At 28.8% G+C, this 14990-nt stretch overlaps 1 protein-coding gene across 3 annotated transcripts in view; it reads right to left on the reverse strand.

The window, feature by feature from the left end:
- LOC111676139 (DNA polymerase alpha subunit B) overlaps positions 1–14990 on the reverse strand; it is a 134999-nt gene that overhangs the window by 7576 nt on the left and 112433 nt on the right. For 2 of the 3 annotated variants that reach the window (XM_046950640.1, XM_023437033.2), the window contains exons 3-6: positions 10764–10837; positions 1344–1656; positions 559–1250; positions 160–343 (exon numbers count right to left, since the gene is read on the reverse strand). In XM_046950640.1, coding sequence (XP_046806596.1) covers positions 160–343; positions 559–1250; positions 1344–1656; positions 10764–10837 — 1263 coding nt within the window. Of the gene's footprint in view, positions 1–159; positions 344–558; positions 1251–1343; positions 1657–10763; positions 10838–14990 lie in introns of those variants that run through there. The other variant, XM_046950639.1, reaches the window with a different exon arrangement.

The raw sequence follows: 14990 nt of genomic DNA on the forward strand, positions 1-14990 counted from the left end.
CTATATTTAACAAATTAATTATTATTTTAAACTGTATTTTTAAAGTTATATAACGTAAAATAGTTATGAACATTTTTCCTACAAAATATTTCTGATCTTTTTCTTATTAGTAATATTGTTTTCTAAGCATATAAAATGTATATAACAATGTTAACTTACCCTCAAAAAACACTTTTGCGAACTTGGTAAAATTAGTATATTTGGAATCAGATCAATGTTTGTAAATTTGTTAGCCAAATAGCTGTCGAAACACATTTCATCTTCTTTGGGTGGACTTAAGGGATAAAACGATTTTTGATGTAATAAGTAATTAACCACGCGCTTGACTTTGTCACCAGCATTTCTAAAATAAATTAATCAAAACAATTATCTAATACCGATCATGTTAAATCACAATTCTCTAGACACATAACAATCGCATACAAGAACAATACATTCATTATAATCTAGACAATTGTTATCTTTATGACAGGACACAAAAGCTATTTTGTCTTTAACATGACGTTGAGATTATGTTCAAGAACGTGTCTGATATTATTGTTAATATTTTTAACTTACATCTGTAACTCGTTGTATAGTATGTGATCCACAATATCTGTAGAAGTCATGCCAATGGTCAAGCCATTTAAATCAACTATTGAAGGATCCGGTAACATGTGTACATTTGGAAATGTTTTCTTCAAACTTATAGGCATTGTTGGATAAACACAATCCGTATTAGCGTCACGATGAGATGAAACAACTAAAATTGTGGTATCACCACCAACAGCTTCAACAATGCCTGTAATCATCTTTTCAAAGAAAATTTCAAATGTTTCGGCTAGTGTTATGTTATCGCTTATGAGTTTATGTTCAGCTTCCATAAATGGTCCACACAATATTAATACATTTGGTCGGTGTTCCTTTAGATACATCACCAAGTCTTGCAGTGGATCATAAACTAAATCATCATCTTGCGTGTAAGGTCCGGCGGCAATAACGAAACTTAGTTGTTCAACAATAGCAGGTGGTGTTGGCGGCTTGAGGTTTTGTTCGGTAAACAACTCTTCTACCATGAAAATATCTCCTTTTGGATTCATTCCAGAGACCATAACAACTTGGCCGGGAAAAACTCCAACTGATTTGGTTTTAGAGAAATTTAGACGAACAGTACGACAAGACATCTCATCGGAGCCAACTAACAAAGTGGAAGAGGGATCTAAAGGACCATCATAGTCGCTAAAAATGGTGCCTATAGTTTTAATGGTATCCTAGAAGCAAGTAATAAAAGAGTACATACATTTACATAACAAAGTAAGTAATTACAAGATATGTATGTACACATGTTATTAAAAAAAACCCACCTGTGAATGTATGTCCACTTGTGCCAAAGCATAATCTTCAGCATCTTCTCCGAATACTTTCTGACACAAACTTCTGCCAATATTAAAGACACGATCCCCCGCAATTTCAGCTTTTTCACGTAGACTATCAAACATATATCTTCCATTCGAATTCATGCCCAGACATTCACCATTATGTTGTAGCAATTGCTTAACATGTATTTTTGGTTTTGTGGCTAGCGACCACTGAGTATTGCTGATTAACGTTGGATTACCAAAAGTGTAAACGACTTTACCAGAGCCTGGAGCAGCTGTATGAGTACGTGGAGTCCCACTAAAATTGAAAATGAATATACAAAAATAAAATACGAGTAAATTGTATTTTATTTTCAATATACATTTTTAATATTAATGCTTAGGGTCGTTTAATGATAATTTAATAGAAATTCTATTACAAATTAAGTTACATTTTTTCAAATTAGAGGGAGAAAAATACGAATTAAAATAATTTTAATTTTAAAATACTTTTAATGTGTTATTAAAATCAAATACAAAAATATGCACATCTATGAAATCTATATAGTTTTTTTATTAAGTTAATTGAACAATTTGTCAGATTTAGTTGGTAGTTGATAATTTACGAAAATTAACAAGTTTAACAGCAAAAATCGATTTGCAAGGAATTTTTGCAGCAATTTTATAACGAGAAAAAAAATTACTGCAGCCTTAAATAGACACAGTGTGTAGGTGGGTAAACGATATGGAATGAAATTTAAAATATTTTGCAAATAAACCAAGAAAACAAAAACCAATAAGTCAAAAGTCTTCACAAATACGTTTTCACATCTCTCTACACGTAAATATACTATGAGGAAAATAAATATTTTATATTGAATATTCGATAAAATGAATTTTTGCAATACCATATAAAAGGTAACAAATTGAAAACGAACCAATAAAAAAAGTGTTTAAATTTAGTTTTTTATACCCTTCACCTTCGTGAGAAGAGTATATATAAGTTTGTCATTCCGTTTGTAATTTCTATATAATTTTCCGACCCTATAAAGTATATACATTCTGGATCCTTATAGATAGTGGAGTCGATTAAGCCATGTCCGTTTGTCTGTCTGTCCGTCTGTCTGTTGAAATCAGTTTTTAGAGGTCCCCAGATATCGGCGAGATCCGAATCTTCAATAATTCAGTTAGACATGCTTTCGAGAAGATCGCTATTTAAAATCAGCAAAATCGGTCTATAAATAACGGAGATATGAGCAAAAATCCGAGACAACCTCTGAAAATTTCATCAAAAAATGTCATATTTTTTCATGCTTTGTTAAAAAAGCAACAACACTGTATATTAGAAAAAGATGTACACGTGTGTGTGTAGATGTATTTGGTTTTATTAAGCTGTGTATTTTTTTGTATGTTTGGATGCTGTTGGCGTCATTGCGTTGTTATTTTTGTTTTTGTTTTTCTGTGTTTTTCGTAATGTATGTTTAGATGTTTGTTGGTTTAGATGCCTTGTGTATTTTGTGTTTTTATTTCGTTTAGCGTTGTTGTTGTTCTTTTTGTTTAGCTTTTAATGTAATAATGTAGTCGGGAAAAATTTTAACATTTATAAAAGATGTTTAAAATACACTATGGTGAAGGGTACTTGTTTTTTTTTGTTACTGTTTGAAAAAGTTTTCATTAGTATTTGTATCATGACTTATTGTAAGTTTAGTGATTTTATTTAAATTTCTATGTGTCACTAAACTTTGTGACCACTAAAGTCACTTAAACACCACGATTATTTATTTAACATTTTGTTATAGCTGTTGGTTGTTGATGATGTTGCATTTGTTGTGTTACTGTTACACGTTGTCTGTCTGTTCGTCTCTGTGTGTTTTTATACCCAATTGCATCCACAAATTATAATCATGATATGATGACGACGACGAAAAACTCACTTTATATGTGTGTATGTATGAAATGGATGCAACCAACTCTAACTTCAAACACCATAAAGGTTCAAAAGATCGCCTTTAGCTTTCTCCCCCTTCTACAATACTAAAAGGAAAGCAGCTAGAGATTTGGATTGCTTTCGTTTTGTGTTCGTATGCATAAATGTATCTTTATGAACCAACTACAACTGCAACAAAAACTTTTGGAATTTTTACAATTTTAACTACGACTGCAATTGAATAAAGCCTCTAACCACTAACACTACGTTTTTGCTTCGACTTTATTTCATCTATTATGTATTTTGATTCAAAAAACTTTATGTAGCACACAACATGAGGCAGTAATCACGTTGTGAACACGATTCAACACTCTGGAGTGCAACATACTTGTCTTCTATACTGCCAAAATGTTTACCCCCTTAAAAAATTAAAAAAATTTTGTTTAGAGAACTATGGAAATAGAAAAAAACAGCTTTACTTTTGTCTAACAAAATAAAAAATTACCTTAGGTTATTTTATTTAACAGTCACAAAAATTTGTTTTTAAATAATATTAAATTCTTCAAAACTAAAGTGTTGAATCTAAAAAGTGAAAATTTGTCCACTAGTACAAGTAAAATGATTTAGAACTAAAATAAATCTGAACTAGAATTAAACAAGAACAGAACTAGAACTGATCTTGGACTTAACTTGAACTGAACTAGACATGAACTAGAACTGAACTAGAACTAAACAAGAACTGAACAATAACTGAACTAGAACTGAACTAGAACTGAACTAGAACTGAACTAGAACTGAACTAGATCTGAACTAGAACTGAACTAGAACTGAACTGAACTAGAACTGAACTAGAACTGAACTAGAACTGAACTAGAACTGAACTAGAACTGAACTAGAACTGAACTAGAACTGAACTAGAACTGAACTAGAACTGAACTAGAACTGAACTAGAACTGAACTAGAACTGAACTAGAACTGAACTAGAACAGAACTAGAACTGAACTAGAACTGAACTAGAACTAGAACTGAACTAGAACTGAACTAGAACTGAACTAGAACTGAACTAGAACTGAACTAGAACTGAACTAGAACTGAACTAGAACTGAACTAGAACTGAACTAGAACTGAACTAGAACTGAACTAGAACTGAACTAGAACTGAACTAGAACTGAACTGAACTAGAACTGAACTAGAACTGAACTAGAACTGAACTAGAACTGAACTAGAACTGAACTAGAACTGAACTAGAACTGAACTAGAACTGAACTAGAACTGAACTAGAACTGAACTAGAACTGAACTAGAACTGAACTAGAACTGAACTAGAACTGAACTAGAACTGAACTAGAACTGAACTAGAACTGAACTAGAACTGAACTAGAACTGAACTAGAACTGAACTAGAACTGAACTAGAACTGAACTAGAACTGAACTAGAACTGAACTAGAACTGAACTAGAACTGAACTCGAACTGAACTAGAACTGAACTAGAACTGAACTAGAACTGAACTAGAACTGAACTAGAACTAGAACTGAACTAGAACTGAACTAGAACTGAACTAGAACTGAACTAGAACTGAACTAGAACTGAACTAGAACTGAACTAGAACTGAACTAGAACTGAACTAGAACTGAACTAGAACTGAACTAGAACTGAACTAGAACTGAACTAGAACTGAACTAGAACTGAACTAGAACTGAACTAGAACTGAACTAGAACTGAACTAGAACTGAACTAGAACTGAACTAGAACTGAATTAGAACTGAACTAGAACTAGAACTGAACTAGAACTGAACTAGAACTAGAACTGAACTAGAACTGAACTAGAACTGAACTAGAACTGAACTAGAATTGAACTAGAACTGAAATAGAATTGAACTAGAACTGAACTAGAACTGAACTAAAACTGAACTAGAACTGAAAGAGAAGTGGCCTAGAAGGGCACTATATAAGAATTTAACAAAATTTATAAATTTCAAAACGAGCTAAGTACGCATGAATATCGTGAAAGATAGATTTTTATCAAATATTTTGTTTTGAGTGTAATTTTAAAACAAAATAATAATACAAAAAATATTGACAACCAAATCATTTTGTTTATGATGTACTTTTTTTTCTTTGTTATAATGATATGTGTATGTATGCAACATTTTATAGTAATGCGCGGTATTTTAAAAACGTTAAACAAAAGTATCTACTAGAAACAAAAAATAACAAAAACATAACTTTAACAGAAACCCCCCAGAGTGCTGACTGGATATTATTGGTTTCTAACACCGAACATATTTATAAAGCGGTGCAATAAAGCATAACCTCCCAACATGGCATGAACCAAAAATAATAAAAGACTAAAACATTTTTTTTATTATAAAATTTAAAATAAAAAATCATAGAATTTAAAAATATTTATTTACAACATTAAACAACTACCAATTTTTAACAAGTACATATTAATGAGTCATCAGCTATAAATCAGATTATGGTAAAGATTAAATTTTCAAAGTATATAAAATCAGGAAATTTAAAAAGAACTGTGTTTTTTTTATATTCTTCGTAGTAACCGATTAAGTTTCTAATCGAATGATATAGAGAGAACCATTTCGTTTCTCACCAATTCAAGTTTTTTTATTACTTTGGTTCAAGTTCAATTTTTTGGAACCATTTGCGCATTATACCCATAGTATCGTTTCTCGCTGATTCAAGAGTTTTTTATTAGTTTGGTTCAAGCCAGAATTATTTCGTACTTGTAACTAATTTCATTAAATTTGATAATTGGACAAATAATAGTATTATTAGAAATATGATTTAAAAACATTGCTATTTTAAAATAATTTTGCTTAAGCTTCTATTTATTTCCATTCTGATTAATTAAAATAAATAATATTAATTTAAAGAAGATATTCTCAGTTTTATTTAATATCAATATTAATATCAGATTAATCACATACATTTGTAAGTTTTTCGTTTAAGAATTTTCTGAAGAAGACCTTATATTGGGGATAGGGTCAATTATGGACCGTTCCACATACAATTTGGTAGAGAGATTTTGGAACTTACTTGTGTCAAATTTTATCGCTATACTCGTGTTTTTTAACCAGTAATGAGCGTAAAGTAATTTTCTGAACCTTGGGCGCTAGGGCTAATTATGAAACGATCTTTACTAAATTTAATAGAGATTTCGACTCACACAAAACTTATATATGTCGAATTTCCTTACTATAATCATTTTTTTAAGTTAGTAACGAGCAAATAATAATTTTCAGAACAATATATAAAATCCTTTATGGCCCGTCCTGAAAAAATTGTTAGAGATGTTTTGGCTTGTAAGAAACTTATTTAAACATAATTTCATCGCTATACTGGAATTTTTAGGCCAGCATTTCCTATTTTTTAGTATGTAATGAGCGTTAAAGTATTCTTCTGAAGGGAAACTTGTATGGACGGTAGGGTTAATTATGGATCGATCCTCACTAAATTTTGATAGATAGATTTTGGCTCGCATAAAACTTATGTGTGTCGAATTTCGTCACTACATTCATAATTTTAAGCCTGTAATGGCGTCATAGTCATTTTCTGAAGAGGACCTTATATGGGAGGTAGGGTCATTAATGGTCCGATCCTAGAAAATTGGTAGAGACAATTTTGCTTGTAATAAACTTACTTATACATAATTTCATCGTTATACTAGAATTTTTAAGCCAGTAATGAGTGTTAAAGTCATTTTCTAAAGGGGACTTTGACAAAATCCTTTTTGATGACGAGAATAAAAAGTAAGAGACTAGACTATAGAACAAACTTTAACTGCGTTCGAAATTTGTAACCATTGTAATTAATCACTATGAATAGAACTGGATGGAGCCAATTGGATTCTCAGGTTTTTTTCATTATGTAGATTATTGAAATATCAAATATATAACCATTTTGAACAATCTTTACTTTAACATTCATAATTACAGAGGGACTTAAAGGTAGGTTCCTATATTTTTATGGGCAATAACCATGATCATTATACATTCATGTATCCATAATACCCTCCCTATTTCTTAACACCTAAACCAAATTTTAACAATCCTGAATTACCGATCTAATAATTATTCCAAGTATTCAACAAAATCTATTAGATATTTGATTTTCAAACCTCATAATATAAAGCGAAAATCTACCAAGTTTAAATAATTAAATTAAATTTTTGTATTCGATGTTTGAAAATTCAGTTTCCGGTTCGGGCAAAATTTGGCTTAATTTCCTTTTACTACCTTAAGAAACATTAATTCTGCCATTTAAACTACAGTATGAACTTCTTTTGAAAGTTTTTATCTAAAACTTGATAAAAAATAATGATGATAAACAACATTAATTGAGTGTAATAATAAAGATGTCTGATAATACACCATATAAATATGTACACCATGTATGTACATATGTTGGACTTGTTCTCTGGCTGGCTACTGTCTATTTTATAATTATTACCACAGAAAATCTTGAAGAATTTCATATTTTTTGCCATTAACTAATATAATGTAATATTAAAGCAGACTATGTGTATGAAATGAGAATGTATAACCTACCTACCAATCTCCGGAAGTAGCAAATCTTGACTAAAACATGTATTTCTGTTATTTTTACCACGTATTTAGTAAAAGAAGACTAAGTAGCAGCAATAAGAACAAAAACAGTGGTTATCATCTTTTCAGTTACAGATTTTTTATACTCGTTTAATAACAACTAACAGATTGACTTCTGAATGTATTACATAGTTTGATTACGGGCACGTTTAATGAAACATGTTTTACAAAGGAAATAGATTTTATATGAGAATGTGTATGGTTTTCATGAACACAGTGGATGTCTTAAATAGGCTTAAAATTTTGAATATATTATTGAGAAAAATAATCAGGAAAAAAATAGAATAGCGGATGTTTACTGTGGTGTGAGACCAAAAATATGTATAGCTAATAAATAAAATGATGTTATACATTTTAAAAAAGCATTAAAAATAAAACAGGAAAAATAGTGGAATGCTGTTTTCAATTTTAGAAGGCAAAAAAAGTACTTAAAAAGAATAATATTTTTAAGTGTTCTCATAACAGAATCTATGGAATCTCCTTCATTAAGAAATATATTATATATATGTCGTTTTTAAAATATAGAAGTCTACATAAACTTCTTTATTCATAAAGACGAAAGGATTACTTAAAGAAACTATTTAATAAATAAAAAGGAAGTTTTCTATAAATCAAAACAAATTGGCCATTGTGTAAGTAAAATAAGTTTGTTAAATAGTTTTATTTAACTAAGCACAAAACATACAAAATACATTGTAAACGCTTTTAGCATAAACAATAATTTGTTGGTAGAACCTAGGGTTGTTAATTATTCGTATTAAAAATGATTCGAATAAAAACTTACAATATTTTTTATTCGAGTCGTCGACTAATTTTAAAAGATATTCGATTATTTGAACGAATAACAATTAAAAGTTTTTATTCGAATAATTTAATAAAATATAAATAAAACATGCCAAACGCCTTCAAAATCTTAAAATATAGGTAAAAAACGGGTTTGAGTACATTAATGCTCTTGTAAGTCAGTAACTTAGTTCAGTATCAACCTATTTTTAATATCTCAGTAGATTAAAAGTGGAAGCTGAGATTTTTTTAATGATATATGTATACGATGTTTAAATTAAGTACATAACAAGTAGGAAACCATATAATACCCTACACTATGAGTATATTTAAAAAATTTTTATTTTTCATAAAGAAACTTTTATGTTGAATTTTACCTTAATTCCAAAGAATTTAATCAATTTATTGATAAAAACCAAATTTTCTAAATGAGGCTTTATTTTGGTTAAATATGGGCCGATCCCCGGTAAATTTGGGTAAAGGATATATTTTTAAATAACAGTTAGTTTTTGAGTTTCATTGCAATACAAATGGTTACAAGTCAATTTTAGAAGTTTAAGACATTTTTTAAAGGGAGATTGGTATGGGGGCTAGGGTCAAATAAGGGGCCATCATAAAACTTATTTCTGTCAATTTTTAGAGAGATAATAGAATATTTGACGTAATTATAGCATAAAAAGTCCAAATCGGGAGATACGGTTGTATGGGGGCTGGGTGAAATAATAATAATCAATAGTCTTCGTTCCTGTGTCTAAAAACAGACTTGGTCCAAATTTCATCAAATTATCTTGAAAATTGCGGCCTGTACCTTGCGCACAAGGTTTACATGGACAGCCAGCCAGTCGGACAGACGAATCGATCGGTATACTTTAAGGTGGGTATTGGACCAATATTTTTGTGTGTAACTTTAAGGTTTACGATATAAGGTTTTCTTCAGAAAATACATAAATATAATTGGATTAAAAAAGCGGGATGGCAATAAAGTTCGCAATGTACAAACTTTCAAGGAACTTATATTGTTTTAGTAAAAAATTATTTAAAATATTATATCGGTCGATAATTAATCATATCGTCATATGAAATCTAAAAGGCCCTATGTTACGAAAAAGCCAAAAACGACTTTTTGATTGATTATGATGCTTCGTATCAAAATACATATTCCGGCTAAATTTTACAAAATGAACGTACCTATCTGCGATATTCTAAAACACTCATGAACATTTTAAATTTTTTCATCAAATACTAATTTCTTAATAAAAAATAAGCTTGACAAAATGTTGAACATTTTCTGCTTCTCCTGAAAAAATTTGTTCAATGTAACTTAGGGCTTTTTGGATTTCATATGATGATATAAAGATTTAATAAGAATATGACTATAACATTCATACATAACTCGTTTTAAAATACATGTATAGTTACAAAATTCTACATAAACAGGTTTTTTTAGGAACTAAGTATATCTTTAACTTATTGAAAACTTTAAAAACATAGAATCACTTTAGAATTGATTCTATGCATGAAACATTATATTTTTAACATTATTTTAACATTATTTTATTCTTTATTCTAAATTGTAAATTTTCTATTCGTTCGAAGAAAAACTAGATTTTTTCCTTGATTAATCAAATAATTTGATTTAAATAAAATACCACTAGAATGAAATAAATAAAGTTAAAAAAGTAATTAATTCTTCAATGTCGAATCTCCTCATATGAGGATAGAGCTAAACATTTAGCAAGAAGATTTTCGTATCTTTAACACTTTTATGTTTCATCAACAAACTAGACTAGACAAATTCGTAGTTCGTTAAATAAGCCCCCAATTGGAAAAATTTTGAAGTATTAATGATTAAATTATTTTATATTCCTGACTTTTACAAATGTCTGACATGTACAATTATGCTCTTCATATATTTATGATCAATTGTAAATTTATGATTTAATGTACTACTAACTGTAGGCCATTTTTAAAGTTTTTTTTTCTCTTATTCATCTATGCACGGGTATGTGCAACATTTTTTAAATGAAATAAAAACTATTTATTTTATTTATATAAAGAATCTTATAGTCATACAGACTAAAATAAACTTACATTGGTGAGTAACTGGCAGGACTGAAGAGGGCATCATTGTGGCGAGCAGGTGTTCTGGCCAAAGCACTTTTAGCCTGTAACAAAAAATATACATACATTAAGCGGAAAAGAAATAAATATATATATTAATATATAAGAAATAAGTACAATACAATAATATTAAAATATGATGTCGATGTTGTACATATTTACAACAAATATACATTTATTGTATAATAATCAAAAGGAAGACATGAAATAGAATCGCTAAATAGTAAAATAGAATGTACAAATTCAAGACAATATTACACAGATTTTGTTCTATTTAAAATATGAATAAAATAAAAAATGAGTGTAGTTCTGGTGAAAAGGTTTTATTAAAATAAAGGAAATGTTGTTTCTACATGGAAAAAGTTAGCAGCTGCTTGTTGGTTAAAGACGAAAAAAATTATTGATTGTATTTTTTATAGAAAAACAAATAAAAACTGACAGATAGCGATTAGTGTAAAAAAAAACATTTATTGATTGAGAATTCGAATATTTGAATAAGTATTATAGAAATCAGATATACATATTTTTATATCATTATTATTTTAAAATCACTGTTTAGAATTTAAAATATTATTTTCAGCAATACCGTAATTTTTTCCTAAATTGTAATGTCAAGAGATCAAACTTTTAAAAGCGATGTCTTTAAAAAGTCCTATGGGATAGTTGTTCAGACACAAATTTTCAACATGATCGATCAAGATTTTTTGTGTCTCAAAGTTTGCAATTTTTGCCAAACATTCACATTAAAAAAAGCATAATTTATAGATATTCATATTGAAAAGACAATAACAAATGTATAAACTAGGGTTCTATAGTTGAAACGAAAAGTCAACTATTTGTATTTAGTTAAAAGTCAACTTTTCGACTTTTTGCATTTAGTTAAAAGTCGACTTTTTATATGAAAAATCGGTTTTGCGACTTTTCGACTATATGTGTTTTATAAATAGTCGACTTTTACGACTTATCGACCTTTTTCGAGTTTTTTTAATTTTTCGACGTTTTTCGATTTTTTTGACTTTTTCCGACCTTTTTCGACTTTTTGAATTTTTCCGACTTTTCGATTTTTTTCGACTTTTTCGACTATTATTGAATTTTTCGACTTTTTTCGATTTTTTCCGACTTATCGACTTTTTTCGGCTTTTTCCGACTTTTCGACTTTTTGACTTTTTTCGACTTTTGGACTTTTCGACTTTTAATAACAAAGTCGACTTTTCGACTTTTTTCACAGACGACAATTGAGTTATCGACTTTTTAGGAACAAAAAGTCGATTGTTCGATTATTCAAAAGTCGATTTATGGAACCCTAGTATAAACTGTCACAAAACACTTGTTGAACTTTTCAGTTAAAACTTTTTCCACACTTTTTTGACACTTAAACGTTTTAATACTCTAGTGTACAATGAAAATATTTGAACTTTTTAATATCTTACCAATTGTAGGAAGCAAGCGAAGAAAAAAATTAAATGCTTTTGAATACACATTTTGAAAGTCATTGCTGATCAGATAGATATAAATGTAACTAACCGACGATTCGAAATGAAGAGGAAACATAAAATACATACACACATACAAATATGTACAATACACACTTTAAAGGTGACTTAGGAATTTTCACAAAACTGAATTGAAATGTACTGGAGAACAGGAGTACAGACAATAACTACTTGCAGCTACTGCTTTCAACAGATTTTTGCTCTTGTTGCATATAAACATTCTAATGATTGGCATCACCAACATTTTCAACATAGTTTTCGATGTTGTTTGTTTTCTTACTACATACTGCAATACTACTACCATTACCTATCAACCTACCATACTTTCAACAACAACTGCTGCTGTTTCGTGATGTCGCTGTTCATTTGCGTTGTTGGCTTCAAGTTGTGCAACATCATCATGAAGCCTATAGAAAAAATTTGAAATAGTTAAAGCATAAAACTGATTTAAAATGATATTTGCTCCCGCACTCAACATAAAAACATGAACAGCAACTACGACTTTTGACTATGACAATAGCAATATTTACGTATGTGCAGTGAAAGACACATCAGATCCACTACATATTTCTTGTCTCTTGTCTGTTGCAAGTTGTACGTATCTTTAATTTAATGTTAAATATCTAGATGTTTGAACAAATAATAAAAAATAGAGAAGTACTTGTGTATGTGAAGTGCCGATGTGCAGTTTTTTGTGCTTTTCAAAAGGAGGTTGCAAAGATGTCATTAAGAGTTGCAAAGTAAAATATTCACAGAGTCTAAAATCGTAAATCCAACGGAAATGCGTTACATTTGTTTACAACAAATAAACAAACACTTCATTTCAACCATGTTTGTATGCAGAGTATTAAAAGAATATGTTTCCATTTTTGTAACTAGACAAAAAGTGTTTTTCTTAAAGAGATTTTTCTTTAGATAAATAAATTTTTCTCCTTTTAAATGTCTCTTTTTTATAAAGACATTTACTATAGAAAAAGAAAATGTCTCTCTTAAGAATACTTTTTCTATAGAAAAAGTGTCTCTCTAAAGTTGTATTTTTTGACACAAAAATGTCTTTTTAAGGAGACTGTCTCACTTGTGGATATTATTCCTATAGAAAATGTGTCTCTTATGGAGTTTAATGTGGATTAGAAAAGGATAAAAATGAATGCACTCTTTACAATTTTGTAAAGTTTTTTTCTTTAATTCAAATCGTTTTATAATATTGACTGTATAGAGATTTATTTTTACTCTTATAGAAACTAAGCAATATAATTTTGGTTTTCTTATTGTTTTTAGTTACTTTATCAATGTTAAGTTATCTATTTTTATGTGTATAGCAAGTGACAACATTAACTTTGCAACAGGTGTATTTTTGCTTACTTGCAACAATACCCTTCACAATACATTTATACATATGTTGCTGCTACCTATAAACAGGTGTTTTATTTAAATTGCAGAATTTAGAATTTTAAAAGATTAGAAATTAAACAATAAGTTTTGTTTATGGAAACTATAGAAGTAATCGAAATATTAACAACACGTTTAGTATATTTTATGGAAACAGTAGTAAAGTGTAGTGAGTTTATAAAGAAGCATAGTTTTTCAATTGACATATGTGATGTTTGTTAATTTGTAAAAAGTTCTTGGAATTGGCAGGCTGATAGAAATTAAACCAAAATTAAATTACAAATGGCAAGTGGCATCAAACAGATGCAAATTTCAGTTGCAGAATGGGCAACTAAACATTTTTGGATGCTGATATGTTTTTTATACAATTGTGTGAAATTTTGCATAAAAAATATTTTATTCAAAAATAATGTTGATTTAATGGGTCACTTTTTAGGATCTGTGACATTTTTAATAAGTTTATGGACCTCAGTTGAGTTGTCAGTTGCCAAAATGAAATTACAGATGGCAACTGGCAACAAACAGATGCAAAATTCAGTTGCAGAATGGAAGATAAAATCTTTTTTTTTCAACAAAATCCTTAGAACTTCATTTCTAAATTTAATATTTTCTATTTTTTCACAAATTTAATTTTAGTTTAAAATTTTATCCATATTTTTTAATATCGATAACTTGTTAGCAAGTTTATGGACCTCAGTTGAGGTCATGAAGTTTTCTTAAAATTTTCAAATTAAATGACCAAGATATAATTTTTTTTTCAACATAATCCTTAGAACTTCATTTCTGAATTTAATTTTTTCTATTTTTTTCACAAATTTAACTTTAGTTTAAAATTTTATCCATATTTTTTAAAATAACCACAAATGACATAATATTGATAAATTGTTATCAATTAACTATAATTGCCGTCCATAATATTAAGTTTTATGTTAGTTACGTCGATTGCTGACAACACAACTAAAATTTCTTTACTATCCATAATCGACCCATAAATTAACATTTTTATTGAAAATAGCCCATTGTATCAAATATTGACATTGATTTTTAGAACATCATTGTCAAAAACACGGACTTTATTAACAGGAAATTCCGAAAGTCCTAAAAGGAATGACACAATATCGATTTTATAACAGGTTTGGACCCTTTATTTATATTCAAATGTTTTTATTGATGTTGAGATACAGCTGTACCTCTCTCCAGTAAAATTATTAAAAATGTTATTAGAGCCCTTTGGCATTTTTATTGGATATTAAAATGTTATTTTAAAATAAAGGAAAATTTGGGATTTTTGTACCCTACACCACTATAGTGGGAA

This window comes from Lucilia cuprina, chromosome 4 (assembly GCF_022045245.1).
Source record: "Lucilia cuprina isolate Lc7/37 chromosome 4, ASM2204524v1, whole genome shotgun sequence".
In the NCBI taxonomy this organism is placed as follows: Eukaryota; Metazoa; Arthropoda; class Insecta; order Diptera; family Calliphoridae; genus Lucilia; species Lucilia cuprina.